The sequence below is a fragment of the Spea bombifrons genome, chromosome 10 (assembly GCF_027358695.1).
Source record: "Spea bombifrons isolate aSpeBom1 chromosome 10, aSpeBom1.2.pri, whole genome shotgun sequence".
In the NCBI taxonomy this organism is placed as follows: domain Eukaryota; kingdom Metazoa; phylum Chordata; class Amphibia; order Anura; family Pelobatidae; genus Spea; species Spea bombifrons.
In genome coordinates, this window is record NC_071096.1 from 7,789,586 (window position 1) to 7,809,191 (window position 19,606).

The following is a 19,606-nucleotide window of genomic DNA, read 5'->3' on the forward strand; positions in this document are numbered from 1 at the left end:
TTCATAAACTGTCGCTTTTCTTTATGGATCTAGTAGCGGGCGGCATGCCTTTAGTTACAATGTTCCTTGACTAATAATAAGTATTATATAATAGTATTATGTAATAAGTATTTTAAATAGTAACTTTGATTTTAGAAATATATCAGTGTATAAATATTTTTTATCTGTTCTCGCGAAGATGATTTTCATGTAAACATTCATCGTTTGGCATTCGAAATAGTTAATATAGAAAAGCAGGCCAACGCTCGGGGATATGGCTTAATTCGTCTTGACTCTTTTTAAATAGAGGCTTGTAGGAAAGAATATTAACCCCTTAATGACAAAGCCCGTACATGTACGGGCTCAAAATGCATTCTTTTCAATGGGTTTAAGGGGTTAAATTAACTTTGCTTTGTTTTATCATATAAGTACATACCCTAAAGTGTCAGGCTTTTATACGATTGTTGTAGGCTCCATGCAAAATATAGATATACAAAGAGAATGTGTATCAGACTCTTAACAAGTGTCTTAAAACCAGGGCTTCAAACAACTAGCCGTCCGGCACACCGGGCAAAGGCTGGATATGTCTGTCCGCCAGAGACATGAGCGTAAGCATGAAGCTGACCTTAAAGTGCCAGGGCTGCCTGGTGATCGCCAGTTCCACCAGTGCTGAAAATGCCGTCAAGATGCCTTTACACACAAAAGACCCCTAAGCATTAAAAAAAATGGCCTTAGAGGTGGGCATATGCATAAAATGGATGGGAAATGGGTGGGAATAGGACAAAAGCTCCTGGTCCTCCACCATGGTGGTTTAGAGAGCACACCTAGTCTGTCCAAGTTGGAGATCCAGCAGATGACACAAAGCACATTGTAAAGGACGATTACATGTTATATAAAATAAAAACATAAATCCAGCAAGCTCGCTGCCATCAAACACAGGTTGTGAGACTGTTACGCTAAGCATTACGTGGTGTCTTGTGTCCATTTTTTAGTTCTTCCATGCCGAGACGCCCATCGCTCCCACCAAGAGCTTCCACCCCCACCCAGTTAGATATATTTCTAGTTTCTTCTCAGTTGGTGCCACATGGACACCGGCTTTCTTAACGTAGCTAACATTTGGTTCCAATGAGCCATGCCCATTCCAGCTGCTGTGGGACTGATGATAACGTGTCCAACATTCTCCGTTCTTCCGCCTTCGCAGCATTCTGCAACCGTGATCCTCAAAGACAGATCCTGGAATGAAATGGATCACAGTGTTATTTGCTGCACACGGTATGATACTAGCTTTTTTGTTACGATTTCTATGCAATTTGCCCTTCTTGCGGCTTACAAAGTCGACCATATCTGATTTATCCTGTTTTTTTTTTTTTTTATTTCCAACAAAATTTAGATTTTTTACATTTTCTCATAAATCCTTTCTAAATCCCACAAGCTAATTCTTATATTCATTAAATCAAGTCTCCTGTAACTTCTATCAAAGATATTTTAGGATGTAAATGAATGAGCGTCTATGGCTCACCTGCAGTACAATAGCCGGAACAGAGAATATCATTGCTTCGTTAAAAACGGGATTTCGGTCATCGCGCTTTACCGCTGTCTTTTTCTTACTGATCTTTCTGCCATCTTGAAGGAGGTAAACCTTTACAAATGGATCTGTGAACATAGTAATGGAATCATTTTTTTTAATGTTGATTTATTTTAATGTGGGCCAAAGGTGGTGCAGAATAGAGGAGTTTACTTCAAGCTCCGCTTCCACAGTTGAACATGAAAATCGGCCACTAAACAGAAAGGGAATGATATTTTGGTGATGCAATCAGTTTCAAAAGTGTTAAATTCACCAGAGTAGGTGGAACAGGACCTTTAAAGTAGGAGACCACACTTTGTCTATGATGTCAACTGCACCAGAACCCAGGTCAACTGGAAAGCAGTGGCAAATAGGTCATCGCTGTTAAGTAAGATATTGGGGGACATGATTTTATGAATAGTTGACCCTTCTCTATATTTGGCACAGTTCTCTATTTTTAAACAGTACATTTTACCTCCTGTGACTCTTCCTTCTGTCAACGCCAAGTTTTTCCCTTTGACAACGACAACGGTGAGACGTTCAGCGGTTGGCAGGTAACTAAGAGACAGAAGAATCTCGCCTACAGAGTCCACGGCCTGAAAGATCAACATTGTCCATAGTGAGACACATAGAGAGTGTTCCCCATGGCTCCGTCCGTTAGCAGAAGTACTCCGGGAGGCCAGAATAATACAGACGGAGATGAGGAGAAAGAGAGGTGCGTTATTCTGGCGTCTTGGAGCACTTCCACACGGCACGCATGACCGAGACAGCCTCTCCCCTTTCCTTCAATAGAAGGAGAGAGTGTGCGCTCCGAGAGGCCTGGTTAACGGAGCTGATACTGGGCAGAAGGGAAGAAAAAAAAGAAGACAGAGGATAAGGTTAGGGAAGAAGAAGAACTGTGGAAAAGAGACAGAGGCACAGAAGCGGTCAGCAGAGAAGGTAGGAGGACATTGAGAGAGAGAGTGAGAAAGAATGAGTATGAGAGAGTGTGAGGGAATGTGAGTGAGGGACAACGTAATTTCGTTCGAAACCAAAAAGGCAGGAAACAAATTTGTTGTCCAAAAAGGAATGGCCAAAAAAGAAATACAAAATTTGTGTGACCCTGAAAATCTGCCCTTTTACCCTGTGACCCTGAGATTGGGGGAAAACCCTGAGACTTAGGGTCAAACCCTAAGAATTCCCAGATATGGTTAGGGATCCATTTAAGCCTTCAATTGGTTCATGGCTTTATCCTGTAGCCTTACTTTGTGAGTGACATGTCTGCTTGAAACACTCAATAAAGATAAGTATCAAAGTGTAAGAAAAAGCTCTATGCTGATATCATATATATCTACAAGTAACGGTAGTTAAATTGCTTATATCGACGTAATTGAGCTAGTCCATTGACCTTGTTGACGTCCTGTAGATATATCCACGTGCTGAAGGGCCGCAATGCCAGATCCAAGTCTGATAACTTCAGTTCGGCGACTCCTGTGCTGACATTCCTCTCATCTCCATCAATTCCAAATATTGAGAACTTAAGGCTGTTTTCTTCCAAAGCCAGCGGGTCGAGAGGAATAGAGAACGTCTCATCGAACAAAACTGAATATGAATTTCTTTGTATCTGTCAAAACAAGGAATTATGCGTACGTCAACAGAAGATGGTGCATCACTGAAATGTTTTTAGATGAAAGGCATTGAAATGTGTTACTTGTTATGGAACGCACACACAATATGTGAATAGCAAATTCACATAATTCATTCATTCGGCTTTAGAGAGAATGAATGAACAAGCATTTAAAGGGGTAGTATCATCTTTAAACAATATCCCGTGGCAAATATCAGATCATTCATAATAAGACATTACTGGAGCAATTCTTGGTCATGAAATTGTAACTCAAAGTGAACAACTATTGAGCTCAATCCCCAAATTTAGTAAAAATGTGCCTCTCCCACCAAGAGCTTCCACTCCCACCCACTTATTTATTCCTTGACTACAATGGATCTTTCTGAATGTTCTTGAGAGTAGCAAACGTCTATCATACATCAATGGAGACCACCAGTGGTAATGCAGCCCAACAATCTATTGATTCCTGCAATTCCAGGAGAACAAGCTGAAGACATATGGGCCAAAAAATGTCTATAGGACCACCATTACTTAATTGCTCCTCTGCTTCCAGGAACTATTCAGCAGATGAGTTGGACAGGGGGGTTATGGAAGAGCCAAACATGTTTTCTGGTCTTCTTCTACCTTCACCTTTTTCTCATTCATTTCCAGTCATTTTCAGCAATGACCAAACAAGTCCCTCGATGTACTTCCTTTTTACATAAGGACTAACATAAATGCATACTGGTCCATTTACGAAAGTAACAAAACAGCCAGTGTTAGTCTCTGGACTAGAAATACAAATTGTTAACTTGTTAACTTCCTTGTTAACTTGTTAAGTTTCCGGGGGATATGGACATGAGAAGAAGGAGCTCGAGAAAGCCGTGATTTGTTACTCTCATGTTCCTTCTGTCTATACGTTCTGTCCATATGGAAGTAATAGTCCACAGCAATTACAGTTCCTAATGATCTTTTGGGTGGGATTACTGACTTTTTACAACTCATGACCCCCAAATCAATTCTATTCTGTTGACTTCTGTGATTTTTCTTATAAGAGGTGCAATTGTTAACATTTAATATCCTTGGCTGTTCGTCTTAGAAGACGGCGATTCCTATATCCTTAGAGATGACGATGAAGAGTTGGCGTAGGCTATTGAATATCTTCCAACAGCGGAAACAGGCGATCGGATGTGTTTACAAAGAAAGCCAGCCAATGGGAATCAGAAAATAAAGAACGTTGTAAAAATGTACATTTTGGAAAGAAAATGGAAAAACAAAGCAGTTTAGCCACTGTACAGCTCGGAGTACAAGACGATCGATATTCTTCTCAAGTGTTAAAGACATCTGTCGATTGTTTGGGCTCCTGGGATTCTGACCAGGCAGATAGCGGGATAATATCCAATTTTACTTGTTACAGGTTTAGGATCCACTCAATATTTTAGCGGTATTTATCCCGAAATCACTTTTAACATGATCATGCGGCTCCACCAAGATTCCTTAACACTGACCTAGTGCGGCCCTTGATCCAGCTGATGCCTGATCCAGGGGTATTTAATAATGAAATGAAACAGAGAGGGCAGTTCTCGTCCCTTTTAATACACGACAAGGGGGGTGTAAAGAGAATCTATGAGCCGTTCTGGAGATATGTACTAAATCTAGTTTCACAAACATGGAACTTTTGAGCAGATCACACCCAATCAGCCCATCTAGTCTGCCTAAAACCTTGGTCTTGTCTTAGATACCCATCGTTATTTACATTCCATCACTGTATTAACCTCTACCACCTCTGTCAAGATGATGCTCCATTTATCTACCACCCTCTCTGTAAATCTTTAGAACACTGCTCCGAAATATCTTATCTAATATGAACCTTCACGGGCACAAAGACCCTACTGCTTTGCTAACCGGACCACCAAGGGATGGGGTAGGGTCCTTTGATGAAGGCAGGTGATTTTAGACTAGTAGGAATCACGGAAGAACATAATTATTAGTATATATCTTTAACAGCGTCGCTTGCGTATACGCTTGTTCCATTTTCCGAGACTATATTGCTGAACGGATTTTTTGACAATTTATTGGAACGTTGACATACATTTTAGTATACGGAGATTGCGGTAAGGAAGGGGGGGGGAAAGGAAATCATTTCATGGTCTACCCAGCAACAATTACAAGATCTTCAGTGCATGAAACAAGCGGAGCCTGTAATCTATTTTCCATACCGCCGCAGTCTCTGCAGAATTCAGTTAGTATACCCTGGACTTGGCGCATGCTAATTATACTGGTATATATATATATATATATATATATATATATATATATATATGGGAACCAGCAACGATCGCCAGTGGTCTCATCTACAATAAGGACAGTTCTGACCCCAAGTATCATTTTTAAACCCTAATGGTTTCTTAATAACACAATCAATAGAAGACGGGGAATAATGACGCGCGAATGGTTAATTCGTGTTAGGACGCCGATGGGCAGAAGGGTTGAATGGAAAGGGTTTGAGTTGTGGGTTAAAGGTCTCTTTTCCGTGACGCTTCCCGCGTTGTTCCATGAGCTGTAATTAACGCGCGCGCGGCTGTACCGGGAAGCAGCAGCGAGACAGGGATCCGAGCTGTCCCTTTTTAATGAGCGGCTAAGATATTAAAGTCGTAGCTTGTACGCCCACGCCGCGCGCTGGGATGCTGGAAACCTGGCGTGTTCGAGCCCCGAGGGAGATTCTGTCTGCTTCATCTCTACGCGATTCGCCAGCTTTAACTGGATTTCCCCTTCACTGCAGTGATTCAGGAGAGCAGAATATATACATATATATATACAGATACATATATACCGGTATATACAGACACATACACACAGATATAATGTAATATCGTAAATAGGTTGCAAATTTATACAATGGCGGAATATAATCGAGCACCTCTCTCTCGATATATACAGTAATAACGTTGGATATAACCATAGATGGTTGTCCCTTATTCACAAGGCCTGTCGCCAATCAATGCAGAGAACGGAGCTGAAATATTTTTGTGTACAGGTCCGTGACCCATTTCTGCCCCACACCGGGGGGGGGGATTTAGTAGTCTCTGACCATTCCCTTATAATTTGTTTGATGGATACACATTATAAGGAGGGTTTCGTTTAGTTTGTTGTCTATTTTGTACTCTGCAATGACCTCTGTGGGGTTCTGTGGAATATTGGTATAAATTGTATGGATCTGGTAGGTAGACATCCCCAGATGGAGTCTTCTTCTGGACATGGTAGCAATGTTTTATTTCTAGCTCAAACTATACAAAGTAGTGTTGGGGACGAAGCAATGGGGATTAGGTATAACGCAGAATTCTGGTGCGAGGTGATGCAGTTACCATAGTAACCAGTGCAATGTTCCAGCTGATGGCTTCATTTTTCTACTTCTGAGTTGCTTTTCTATTGATGATCTCAGAATATTTAACATGGTAAGCCTAAAAAAATTAAATATTGTTTCTGAGTTATACGGCTGGCATCTTGTGCCATGTGTCCCAAATCATCATGTTCTTCTACGTTTCATGGTATGACATCAGATGACATCAGATCATCAACCTACCTGTTCTACAGGTCAAAATATCTGAAGAAGGACACGCATTCTAAAAACGTAAAAGGGACACGAGACCCTCCAATTGCTCATGATACGTAGACATTTCCAGTTACAATGCGTGGCCTTCTTCAGGGATTGTGACCTGGAGAACGGGTAGGTTGATGATCTGATGTCATCTGATGTCATACCATGATAGCTTATCTATGGTGACGGGCGTTCCACTGTTCTTTAACATGATCGTAACGAGAACCCTGTAACGTACAGTATGTGTGACCATTTGATTAGACAATGCTCTTAGCTAACCCCGCATTGGTTGGATACCTTGCGTAGTACGGCGAAGGAGTTGTTTCCATTGGCTGGTGGGAGAATTATATCCTCCGGCTCCAATCAGGTTTGAATCCTTTTCCTCAAGCAATCTAATTCACTAGAATAAGATTAGAGCTCTGTGGATTTGCCACACTTTGCCCAAAATTGGAACATTCTGAACAAATATTATGGTTTAGGTAAAAATAAAAAAATTCAAGTAATCGGTGTACAATATAGTTCTCAATACCCATAAAAATCATTATTTCCAAAATGAAACATCCTTACCCTAGAAATACCGACAATTTGTTCATCCGGGAGCAGACTGATGTGCACGAAGCAGGACTCGAAGTTACCGTCTTCTTTCTTTTCCAGCAGATCTTTTCCTTGTAGCAAGGAAACGTGTAGCATGTTAGAATTAACTTCATATTCCATGGTGACTTCGATTTGTCCAACAGTAAAGTCTTGGCCAAAATTATTGCCGATGGAAGATATGGAACTGAGGGAATCGGTAGAAAGGGACCTCCTCATCATGCCATATGGTGTCATCTCCATATCTCTGCTGTTCAGTTCCATAGGTCCAAATTCATTGATGCTCTCGTAAGTATCGATGAGGTCTGCCATATTGTTTGCAGAGCCCGTAGGAGCCTTTCTCTGCAAACAGAAATAGATTAATAATTAGGAAACATCATACCGCAGTAATTGTTAAATTGGCATCCTGGAGATTATATGTTTGGCCGTTGTGTCTCAGTTTGTCTGGGAATCAAAACTTCTAGTCCAACCAACTAATGGTTTATTTCCACCAACTGTGGACCACATCACCTACCATGAGTTGGAGCTACTGTGGCTTCTTATCGCTTTCTATGTCTTAATTCCGCACCAACTGGGCAAGCCGCTCAGTGTGCGGAAAAAGCTCTGCAGCCAGGCTTACTCGCAAAAGAAGAAGATCCACCTGACCAACCATATGGACAATTGGGAAGACCAAAATCCAGGTGAGAAGAAGAGCCCGGCACAAGCATTTACTGCATAAATCTTGTCGAGCCAGGCAATGCAATGAGCTCCAGCCCAGCTCTAACCAATGTTGGCTCTCCAGCTATACTTAGACTGATTAACCCAATGCTGACTTTAAGAAGGGTCGTTTCAGGTTAGAGGACCAAGTTCATTTAGGGTAAACATTGGAAGTCAAAGAATCTTACCCACGGCATACACCACACATCCCAAGCTACACAACGGAGCAAGCAGGAGACAAACGCCTGTGCAACACTCAGTTACCCCTGACATCTTTGTATCATGAATGCTAGATTAACCCCTGCGTTTATCTGAATTTTTTCCATCCAAGACACACCATGTGCACTCAGACAGGGGACATTTATTAGTTTATATTCATGAATTTCCCTCTCGGGTAATTTACCAAACAATGACTGATATCTACTTTGATTTTCCTGCTGGGCACGGAAGTGACTTTGCTTTCCAACTTTTTAATTATCTGTTGTACGAACAGGATAGATTACCATACATGCTGAGGACTTGCAGCTTAATTAGTGCCTTAAAGATATAGTAAACGCCTGTTTTTATGAATCAGTGAAGCAAAAAATAATTATTTTCAATGTTCTCAACAGTGAATGAGTGCAATGAGTTAGGAGTATAGGTAGACACAAGAGGGATGCTGGCACCACTGAGCCCAGGGGCAAGCCCAAGCTAATAGTAATAATAAAGTGTCCCAAAACTTTTGGCTAACAATGCCAAAGAAAACAAATCTCAATGGACTATATAAAAGGATCATAGAAATAATCCAGTCCAGGTGTAAAGGCTGCATGCAGCCCTTGTTACAATAGTTCCCCCGGTGGCTAGATGTGGAATGACACACAAAACACACAAAGGGCTTCTGCTAATCAAAGCAGTGCCCTTGTCGGCCCTGTCCTGGTCACACATATAACCTTGGGGGCCCTCGCATGATATCAAACGTTGTATGTTGTTTCAGAAAGCGTACACACGCGTGCACACATCATGTGTTCAGCAATGGCTGCAAGCCTCCCTTCCCCCAATTCACTTAAAATAACGACACTGCGGAACTTATTAAACAATTATTGTGCTTTCTAGGAACCTGGGGGGGGGTTCTATTGATCAAGGCTTTTATTGACAACCTGCAAAGGCCATCACGATAATGAACCAACAACCCGTTGAAGCCCGGTTAGGATAATCGGAAAGAAGTGCTTGTTTGTTAAAATAGATACAGAGATACTTAGTGGAGTAGAAGATGCATTCAGTTAATTAAATACTATATATAGTACGGTATTATAAATATTTACAAACAGGATAATATATACTACATGAATATATACACTCTACTATTCAAAGGTTTGGGGTCACTTAGAAATTTCCTCGTTAATGAAAGAAAATCAAATGTTGTTCATTAAAGAACATGAAATTAATCAGAAATCCAGCGCAGACGGGGTTAATGTTTTAAATGACTATTGTAGCTTGAAACGGCTGATTTTTAATGGAGTCTCTTCATAAGCCTACAGAGGCCCTCTATCACTCCCATCACTCCTGTGATCCAATGGCCCTTTATCACTCCCATCACTCCTGTGTTCCAACGGCCCTTTATCACTCCCATCACTCCTGTGTTCCAATGGCCCGTTATCACTCCCATCACTCCTGTGTTCCAATGGCCCTTTATCACTCCCATCACTCCTGTGTTCCAATGGCCCTTTATCACTCCCATCACTCCTGTGTTCCAACAGCCCTTTATCACTCCCATCACTCCTGTGTTCCAATGGCCCTTTATCACTCCCATCACTCCTGTGTTCCAATGGCCCTTTATCACTCCCATCACTCCTGTGCCCCAATGGCACGTTGTGTTCGCTGATCCAAGTTTAAGTTTAAAAGGCTCGTTAGATCGTTAGAAAGCCATTTTGTGATTATGTCACAGCTCGAAATGTCCTTTTTTCCATATAAGCAGCTCATTGACCCCAAACCTCTGAACGGTACCGTGTGTCAGCATACCTTTTTTTTAACGTTCGCATGAGCAGTCCCATATTTTTGCTTGAGATATCGATAGTCATAGTTTGGAAAAGGAGAAGGTGATGGATAATCCCCCGATTTATACAGCTTCCACAGGTAAAGACCTGCCGCTCCAAGCAATGTCAGCGCCCCAGCGATGTAGATTCCGACTTCCCATCCTGGAGGACTTTTGATGACTGAAACACAACGAACATACATGTGAAAGCAGATACATGCCGTGTGTATGAACTGGTATTCCCGAGCACCCCTGGGCACCAAATCCCTGCACCCCTCGCTCCTTCCTCGATGCCCCTCTTTTCTAGTAGCTCAGAATCTTCGCTGGGTATGAGGGTATCACCGGGTAACGTGTATATAATACGCCAGCTAAGGTCTGGATCTCCCGTGACGCTAAGACCTAAATGCTTTATATCCCTATAAATGTTTCTATAATTGAAAGAAGAGATTCCAATAATTTTTAGTAGATAGCTCTGTGAAATATCACCATGTGACCTGGGATGCAAATTAGGTATTCGTGCATCTAATTTGCATAATGGGGTGCGTCATAATAAAACCAAACACCGGAGCCAATTATGCAAGCACAATATATTTTTTTGCACGCACAGAAATTAACACATAATAGTTCTTTGCTTTTTTTTTATCATATTAACGTTTTCAGGTAAGTTTGAATTGTCATACTTGGCTCTCGCCAAAACTCTTAGGAATGCCCTGAAATAATTGCTTATTTTTAACCATTTGTAGCCATATTAAATAGTTCTTTCGTATCACATGACCTATCACAAAATGTAGAACTCAGCATTGAAATAGAAATAGGGCTGAATTACTCAAAACAAGAAACCATGAAAATAATCTTATTATAGCTAATTGCTAATAATATTTTAGAAATTATGCAAAGTGAGTCAGACATAGCTGTCTTGTTTAGTAGTTTGCACATTACTTGGCAGATTGCTAACCATATTGCTAGTTCTCACTTCTTTTCCTCTCTCATAACCTCTTCACATCCTTGTCTTGTAGACTGTTTTCAGGGTTGGCATGTTGACGCAGATCAAGCTGTCTCTTTTGGTAGTAAGGTTCCAGAAGACAGTTGATTTAATTGGCGGTGAGGAGTGAGGAAGAGGTGACAAACTCAACCACAATCTTGCCCCAAAAGTGTGTCCCTCACTCCATGATACTCTGGTATGATCTTCCCACAACATGTTCTTGTTCATTTTTTGTTCCATCACAATCTCCAGTAGCCTTGCTTCATTAAACTCTTCCCTCCCTATTGCTCCATAAAGCTTTTCCCAAGTACCCAACCTTTAGAACTTAACTCAGCATCAGAATCTTCCTGAGTCTCAGCCTCAGAATCTTTCTCATCAATGTCTACCTTGCCTTCTACCTTTGAGACTATTCTGGTCTTGTTCTATCAAAAGTCCCATTAGCTCTACTCCATCTGACTCTGCTCTAACCCCACATCGTCGTAGTCTTCCTCAAATGTCCCCATTTATGCTGCCGTATACTCTCCTCCATATTTGCTTATCATACTCTTCCTAACCTTCTGAGATTATTGAAAACTGGTCAAGGATGCGTCTCTGGTCCATGTCCATTCTGTTGACTGTCCTTCACCTCTGCCTCAATTCCCATAGTATGAACTAACGCAATGGGCCCTTATCATCTGTATGCGAGTCCAAGAAAACGCTGAACACAGCTCGTTCTAGAGTCGATATTTGGGCATTTACACTCGGACGTTCCAACAATATTATGAAATATCATACATACCACTCATACGATAGTCCATCACTTTGCTCTCCATGACATTTACTCAATGGCCACCTTTAAAAAAAAAAGGAACATAAGTTTGAGGGAGACATAGAAAAGAAAACCATGACCAGCTTTGACCATAACATCAACGTCAAGAGGGGGGTCCTGCATTGGGTGAAAAGAATGACGTTTAAATAAAATCTAAAAAAAAATTAAAACAATTATATAAATATAACATAAATATAAAAAATACTACCCAGGCAGGTTTCTTTTCTCATTGTATGTTGTGCTTTTCCCGAAGCTGCTCAAATGCAAATGATATTTTCTCTGCACCAAATAAATTAAATTTGGATGTAGATTTGACAACGGAGGTGACCTCTGTACCAAACGAAATGTCTAACTAATTATCACGAGCGGGTGTTATGTGGATTAGTGCCGACCAGTAACGAGATAATCCTATATCACTTTTTACAGCTGGGATTTAAGGAAAAAAAACGAATTAAATATCAATGTTTGATATATTATTCATTACGTTTTCATAATAACGTATGAGCGGCAGAATTTTAGCAGGAACTAAACGTCTCAATTACTTTGAATGAGCTTGAAATCCAAACTGTACTGGGGGTCCAGATTGAGCCCCTCGGCAGAATGCGTGACCCCCAAGTCAAGGAACCAGGAACCATTTAGGTCATCAAATGACCAAAAGTGACTACTTTGGGAACTTTTTTTCCCGGGGTGTGTTGTAATTGTTACTGAGTGGCACGTGGGCTGCCCCCCTGCAGTAATCCCATCCGGCCCCATCTAGTCATTAAGCTGGAGATGGAGATGCTTTGGGGGTCTTCAGTTTTAATTAAATAACAAGCGGCACCAGAAGAGAGAGAGAATTTAATATTTCTCTCCATGCTGTTTATTCGATCAGCTGTCAGGAGGTTTATGACAGGGAAGAGAACAAATAATAAAAATTATTAATTTGCCCCCCTTCTATTTGCATTGGGGGAGATTAGTTTGCCCGAACACATCTCATCACCGGTCAACTCCAGCGCTGGCTCGATGAGTGCTCTTTGAGACCCTTGTGCGGATGCGCATTGATTGGCCAGTTGAAGCAGCCAATCGGTGGCACAAGTCGTCAGAGGCTCGAACGCTTCAGCTTCTACTGAATTAAGTCACTCATTTTTATGGTTCCTTCAGGATTAATGAATGAATAACAAAGTGCTTTAATTGATCACAGATTTGGGCCATAACTCCCGCCGGGCCTTGGTTGAGGAGGTCCCTCTAGACGTTCCCAATTCTGAGGGGAAATGATGCAAATTCAGCAGTTTAAGTAACTTTTATTCTATATTTTCTGCTTCGATACCCGTTTGTACACACTGCTGGCCACGCTGGCAGAAAGCACTGTTGATTTGTAAACTAAGACAATAAATGCCGCGAGTGTCTCTCTTTTTTTCTTCATCCCGGGTACCATTAATAACTGACATTTATAGCGCCACACTAAAAATGCCATTTTCTACTTTAGAACAGAGGAAGAAAATCTTATTACTCGGGAGCTGAAGCTGCAAAACAGGGCAAAGTGAAGCGTCTCCCGAGGAATAAATGTGCCGGATCCAGAGGTCGGACGTATGTAAGCGCAGGCGGACTCCCCCTTAAGCCAAGCTGCCCCCGTTTAACATTTGCCTTGGGCTCCTAAAATAATATGCCCATAAAATAAACGTAAAGGCCCGTTTCCCCGTACTGAGAGTCGCGTTATTATCAATAGAGGCAAACAAGCCATGAAATATTTGGGTATTTTGATAAAATGTTACGCTCGTTGTAACATTCAGTAAACGATAAACGTTAAATGCCCCGCGCGTTCCGCTCATAGACTGTCTATCTGTTCAGGGTGAGTGCTGGCTGGGGTGGGTTGCATCAGTCCCCCCCCCGACGCTCTAATTCTGAAGAATTTGGGCAGATTTGACCTGTAGTCATAGAGGTGTCTGTAGGAGTTTACATACAGGACTTTCAGCAGCATTTATGGATTTCTACTGTAGAGTTTTAACACAGAGGATAGTAACATTGATGGAAGAACGTGAGTGGTAGATAAGTGGAACAGCCTCCCAGCAGAAGTGGTAAAGGCTAAAACGCGAGGGAATTTAAACATGCATGGGACAGGCATGAATCTGAGACGGGGCTTAAGGTTGGGGTATTTAAATCACAAACTAAATGGGCCGAATGGGTCTTATCTGCCGTAAAATTCTACATTTCTATGGAAGCACTCAGGAACAGGTGGCTTCTGGAGCGGAACCAATAAACGGGTCGCCTTCCACACGCTGCTGCTTCTGGGGCGCTACGTTCCGTGAAGCCGTCTCTCTTTTTATAGTTAGATTCTCATTCGCTGTCCTCATTGAAATTCACACTTAATGGGTATTTATATTTAATGGATCATTTTTGTGAAGGCGCGAGAGATCCTTTAAACAGAGCCATCCGCACGGCTCCCGCTCTCGTGTTTATACCGCGCCGCTCTACTCCGCGGGGAAACAACACGATAGCTTCTAATCACTTTCATTTGCTCGATGGGTTGACGGTGCCTTTTTCTATCGACCTCTCGCCGCCACAAAACAACAAACTCAGCTAAGCTAAGAATACGATGAGACGGCAGCGAGTGGCGACTTAATGAGGAGACGGCAGCAGGATGGTTGTTAAAGAGACCCTTAGGTGCCGGGATTGCTGATCCAGAAACATTCCAAGAGCTTTTAAAGGGAGAATTTACTGTTCTGCGCAGAATCACCCGCATATGTTTCCTTAACTGCAAAACAAAAAAAGGTGCTTACATTTAGAGGAAGCTGCAGCTCCCAAGCTGTAACACATGGCTCTGTGTTGTCCAGTTTTTGCACCACTTTGAATCAGCCAATCAGTGGCAGGAATAGGATTTTCTGCACATGGGGCTCTGGTTTGACGAGTATATCTCATGCGCAGTGACAAGCAGAAGCCAAACACATTTAGTATAAGCCAAGGAACTGGGGGCAGGAGAAGAGGGCAAATATATAGCGGGCGTCTGCAGAATCCCTCTATGCATTAGAAAGGGGAGAACAAGATCCCTTTAATAATCCCCAATTAGAGGGGGGAATCCTGATATCATATACTGATGTCTGATGTCATATACTGATGTCTGATGTCATATACTAATGTCATTTCCTGGCGCTCAGCAGGTAGGATGTGGCTGCAGAGGTGGGCTCCGAGGGGCAGCTGGAGAGCGCCTAACCTACATAAATCACGGCCAAGAGGACTATAGGGGGGGAACATAACGCGATCCCGCTGAGATTCCTCTCTCTAAAGAATAAAACATTCTTGGAATATTCTGAGCCTCAGACTAATTCACAATATGCTGCACGGGATCGACCTTCCTAATGCTTCCTATACATCGGGAAGCCATCGTTTCAACAGAATTCCGGTTTCTAATAAAAAAAAAATTGACCACATTACTGAATTACACAAATTATTATTATTGTCACATAAATGTCATTCTCATTATCCACGTCATTAAACCCCAAAACTATTACTACTGCTATTCTTACCCCAAATTATGAAGAACCTCACAAATTAATAACATTAATAACATTATTTTAGATTTCACTTCAGGTACAAAAACATTCTTATAATGATGTTTTTCTGTTCTATAACATCATATTAAGTAAATGAATGTATGGTTTTTATTAAGTACACAGTGTGCTTGGGGTCTTAGGTGATACAATATGGTAAAAGGGGTTTTTCTTGGTCCCTTGGGTATTTCAGAGTGACATTTTAAGTAATGAAGTAATCCATATAATGCCTGGCGAGCTTAGCTGACAAAACAGAGCCCCCTGAGCCCCCTGAGACATCAATAATCTCCAAAGCCAACTCCGGACTATTACAGCCTCCCATTATATATATATATATACCTGACCGTACCTGAGCTGGCCTTGAATTATTAACCCTTTAATAGCCCATTGTGAAGCTTATGTAGTTACTCACCAAATCTGTTAACCAAATGGTTCTCATACTAGCCATTGTGGGAACTAAACATACACTTAATTGATTCACCTGCATTCAAGCAGGGATACCAACCACAACATTCTGTAGCAAAGGTGCCAATTGGGAGTCTTATTTAAGATCACAGAAGTGTAGAATAGGAAGGAGTCATCCCCCGGACTGTGTGACCCTGAGAATCTGCCCCTTCACCCCGAGATTGGGGCAAAAACCCTAAGAATCAGAGTCAAGCCCTGAGAGTTCCCAGGTCTGCCCAAGAGCGAGGTCTTTCCCCTCGTATGTCTCTTTCTGATGATAATCTAACAGAATGTAGCAGTGAGCTGTACCCATCAAGAAACCGATCTCTCCTTCCTCGCGGAGAACGTCTATGTCGACAGAGTTACAAGTCTTTCTTTTAACCTGTGATTGATCCTGCGCTTTCCGCCGTCACCAGTAATGGAACGGATAATAAAAAGATATGCTCACTCAACAATTCGCAAGAAAAAAAAAAAATTATTGATGACGCCGGAAAACGGCCTACACTTCAACCTAAAAAGGTCTTCGTCAGAGCCAGCAAAAAAAAAACTGTCAGCTCTGTGCCTTCGTTTCTATGACTTCCTTTATCTTTCCGCAGCCTGATGGGAATTGTAGTCCACAGCATGCGGAGAGCCTGGGGTTTCCTATCGCATCCCTGCCAGATAGCTGACTCAGTCTCCAGGATTCCCTATGCAATGCAGACATCGATAATAATAATTTACACTGCGGCTTTTCCTTCACCTGGTTACATTTATCTCCACATTTCCGTTTTAGTGATGTCATCATGACACGCTCGTTGGGTTTTCTTTATGGAGCAAAGAGCTGCTAATATTAGAGACTTCTCATAACAGCTAATAGGTCCTCGGGCCCTGATTGGGCATCAAATCACTGATTTTAGGGATTATAGATATTGTGAAATTAAGCAAATTGCACAAAATATATACGAAAAATGCTGGATTTATATATTTTTTTGTAAAGTACAAAATGTCGCCGCACGTTCCACCTATTAAGTCTCCAAGTGAAATGTTTATTGCTAATTCATGACTCAGTTGCCTCTAAGGTCTGCAGCTACAGAGGGCTTTTCTGTAACCCTTCCATGAGATTGATCCTATGATGTCATTGTCATCTTTGAGGAACCCCCATATGATGATGTGAATGGTGGATAGAGACTATTAAGGGAATGACACTGCCCATAGACAGGCGACCATTAATTGGATGGTGGCTACCATTCGAATGCCATATTTCAAGAGCGTGACTCTAGTGTTTCCCCTTCGGCAACCGCACGGATACGCCTGGGGGGTGCCGAAGACCCACGCAAAGAGCCCTCAACTCAAGGAAAAAAATATTCAGGCTTTGCACTCCTAGAATAAATATACATATATACATATTGCGTACTGATCAGTGATATGTGAAATGTATACGTCTCGGGAAAAATATTGCTGATATGGCAACCCTAGTTAGAGCACCAGAGAAAAAGGGGCCATTAAAAGCAGTTTCATTAGCCAGGGCCAGTCCGACTATGTAGAGGGCTGCCGAGGGGGCTGAGCTAGTGGTGGGTACCCTAAAAACCCTTATTTTTATGCCAATATTGGAACCCAAGACCAAAGCAGCTGAGAGCTTGAAGTAGATTCATCAAAGAGAAATATTAACCCCTTATACAAAGTATTTTAATCCTATCCACTATAAAAGACCTTATAAAACACACTGCGGATTCTATTCCATCGGCGTCAGGATCGGTAAAACGCGTTCTACCTGCAATTAGTGTCGGATTAGAGCGCACTTCTCCCGGCTAATGGTCTATCGCACTTTTATTGTAAATCTCCAAGCGAAAAGCTCACACGGCCGTGTTATGCAGTTGCATGACCTACATTCCGACTGTACAACACACAATCGCTAGATTTTCCTTTGAGAGGTTTTCCGGCAAACTCCCATTCTGCACATCCCCACCGCTATTCAAACTGCAATAGTCACGTTACGGTATTAATGACGTATATGTTCGTCGAATGACGTCAAAGGAGCCACTTTGCGTGATGAAGAAGGAAGCCAACGCTTTGAAGATCGGATACACGATATAAAATAAATGCATCCTAACATTTATTTCTTAACGTTCCAAATTCCAAGAAGAAATAGGAGCAATTGTTAGCTTTTTTTTAAAATTCCTTTGGGACTTCAGGGGACGTTTATTAGCCAAATCTGCACATTTTGTACGGTTATGTAACGGACCGGATGCCGCCTTTAATTGCCTGCATAAACCTTGATTGGCTGGCATGGAATTCCAAATTAAATGGAGTCCAACAGACAAACATCTCCCCACGCAATCTATACGCTCGGCATTCTATTTGCAGGAAACAAGTCACATAAGATTAATTAACTACAATGTCTATGTTTAAAAAGCCCACCCCTTGAGTGCCAGATACCGTCGGTGACATCGATCCACTGCAATACCTTTCTGATCCTCTGATACAGTCATGTATCATGAATTCAATATCTGCTATTTTTTGTTCTTTACTTTTCGTTAAAGTTCTTTTTTTTTCCCCCCTTCTTGCTTTTTTTTTTTTTTTTTTTTTTTTTTTTCACCGGCAGGTAAACAGTTAAACCCAAGCTGGCCACTGGAGCAAAGACCAGTGTTTTCGTTAAAACTGTACGCTGCAAGAAGGGTTCAGCAAAGCGGCGCAATTAACCCTTTCAGTGCCGGGGAGGTGATCAATGCATTGTCTTGCACCGATCGGTATAGGGTATCCGGATAAAAAAAAGTGGGTGGGTAACTCTTAGCACATTATTTTGGCACCGAAAGGGTTAGACGGAGCCAAAATACACTACCGGCAAGCACAGATCATCAACCCGCGGAATCCCCAGGCCAGCTCTGTTTCTGAACGTCCGATCCCCTGTAGTGGCATCACTGTCATATTCTATAGTTATATAATAATAATAATAATAAAAATAATAATATAAATAATGTTAATAATAGATATATGTTCATGATAGTCATTGATTAACACAATAAAATTCTGAATGCATGAACACACATGCTATATGAATACAAATTATTTATATACATTTCCATGGTAGATCTCTCCTTCGATATGAATATTTAATATATATTTAAATAAATAAATATATATATATAAATATATATATATATAAATAAATATATATATATATATATATAATCTTACATTCTGCAAAGTATAGTAACTGTTATTCCAAGCGAATAAGTTTAACCATCTGTATTTTTCCGAGTATAAAAGAAGTAAGAGAGTAATAAAAGGATTACCTTACCCAGAGTTTGCTGCAGTGATGATATGTACAAAGTATGGAAGAGCTTTTAGCTTATTACACGCAATATCCCACTACACGACAAACTGGACTCTTGCAAACATCCATCCCGAAGAAAGGCAAGGGGAGGAAATACTACAATGGGCTTGATCACTTCCAGGGGCTCTCCTCTCATCTATGCATCTTAAGGCTTTGTGCTAAATAATTGAGCACATCCACAGAGATGGGTGATATTTTGGGATTCTGTGTTTGATGCGTTACGCTGCATTCATTGAAGCCCTCCTACCGACTGCAGAAGTCCAACCCCTGAAATGACTGTTCCAGGGAAACACAGGATAAGGAGACATCCTCGGCTAAACACGCCGTAGCAGGCATTTCAACTACAGACCCTCGCTGCTGCAAAGGACTCTTTGTGCACCAGAGAACTGTAGGGTCCTCAAGACCCACCTGCCCCATCGTCACATAGACAGATGCTGGATGTGACACAAACGGTTCTTTCTCGGTAGAAAGATGGGTCTCATCTTGGTGGTTGCTCACTCCTTTGACATTT

General features: G+C 41.6%; 1 protein-coding gene across 1 annotated transcript; it reads right to left on the reverse strand.

Annotated features, from left to right (window-relative positions):
• Window positions 1-819: 819 nt before the first annotated feature.
• SYT12 (synaptotagmin 12) lies at window positions 820-19,273 on the reverse strand. Its single transcript, XM_053448524.1, has 8 exons — window positions 19,060-19,273; window positions 11,785-11,838; window positions 10,012-10,205; window positions 7,294-7,659; window positions 2,931-3,146; window positions 2,019-2,139; window positions 1,499-1,632; window positions 820-1,212 (listed from the first exon to the last, which is right to left on the reverse strand). The coding sequence occupies exons 2-8, from the start codon at window positions 11,816-11,818 to the stop codon at window positions 1,039-1,041; spliced, it is 1,239 nt and encodes a 412-aa protein (XP_053304499.1). The 5' UTR covers window positions 11,819-11,838; window positions 19,060-19,273; the 3' UTR covers window positions 820-1,038.
• Window positions 19,274-19,606: the final 333 nt, after the last annotated feature.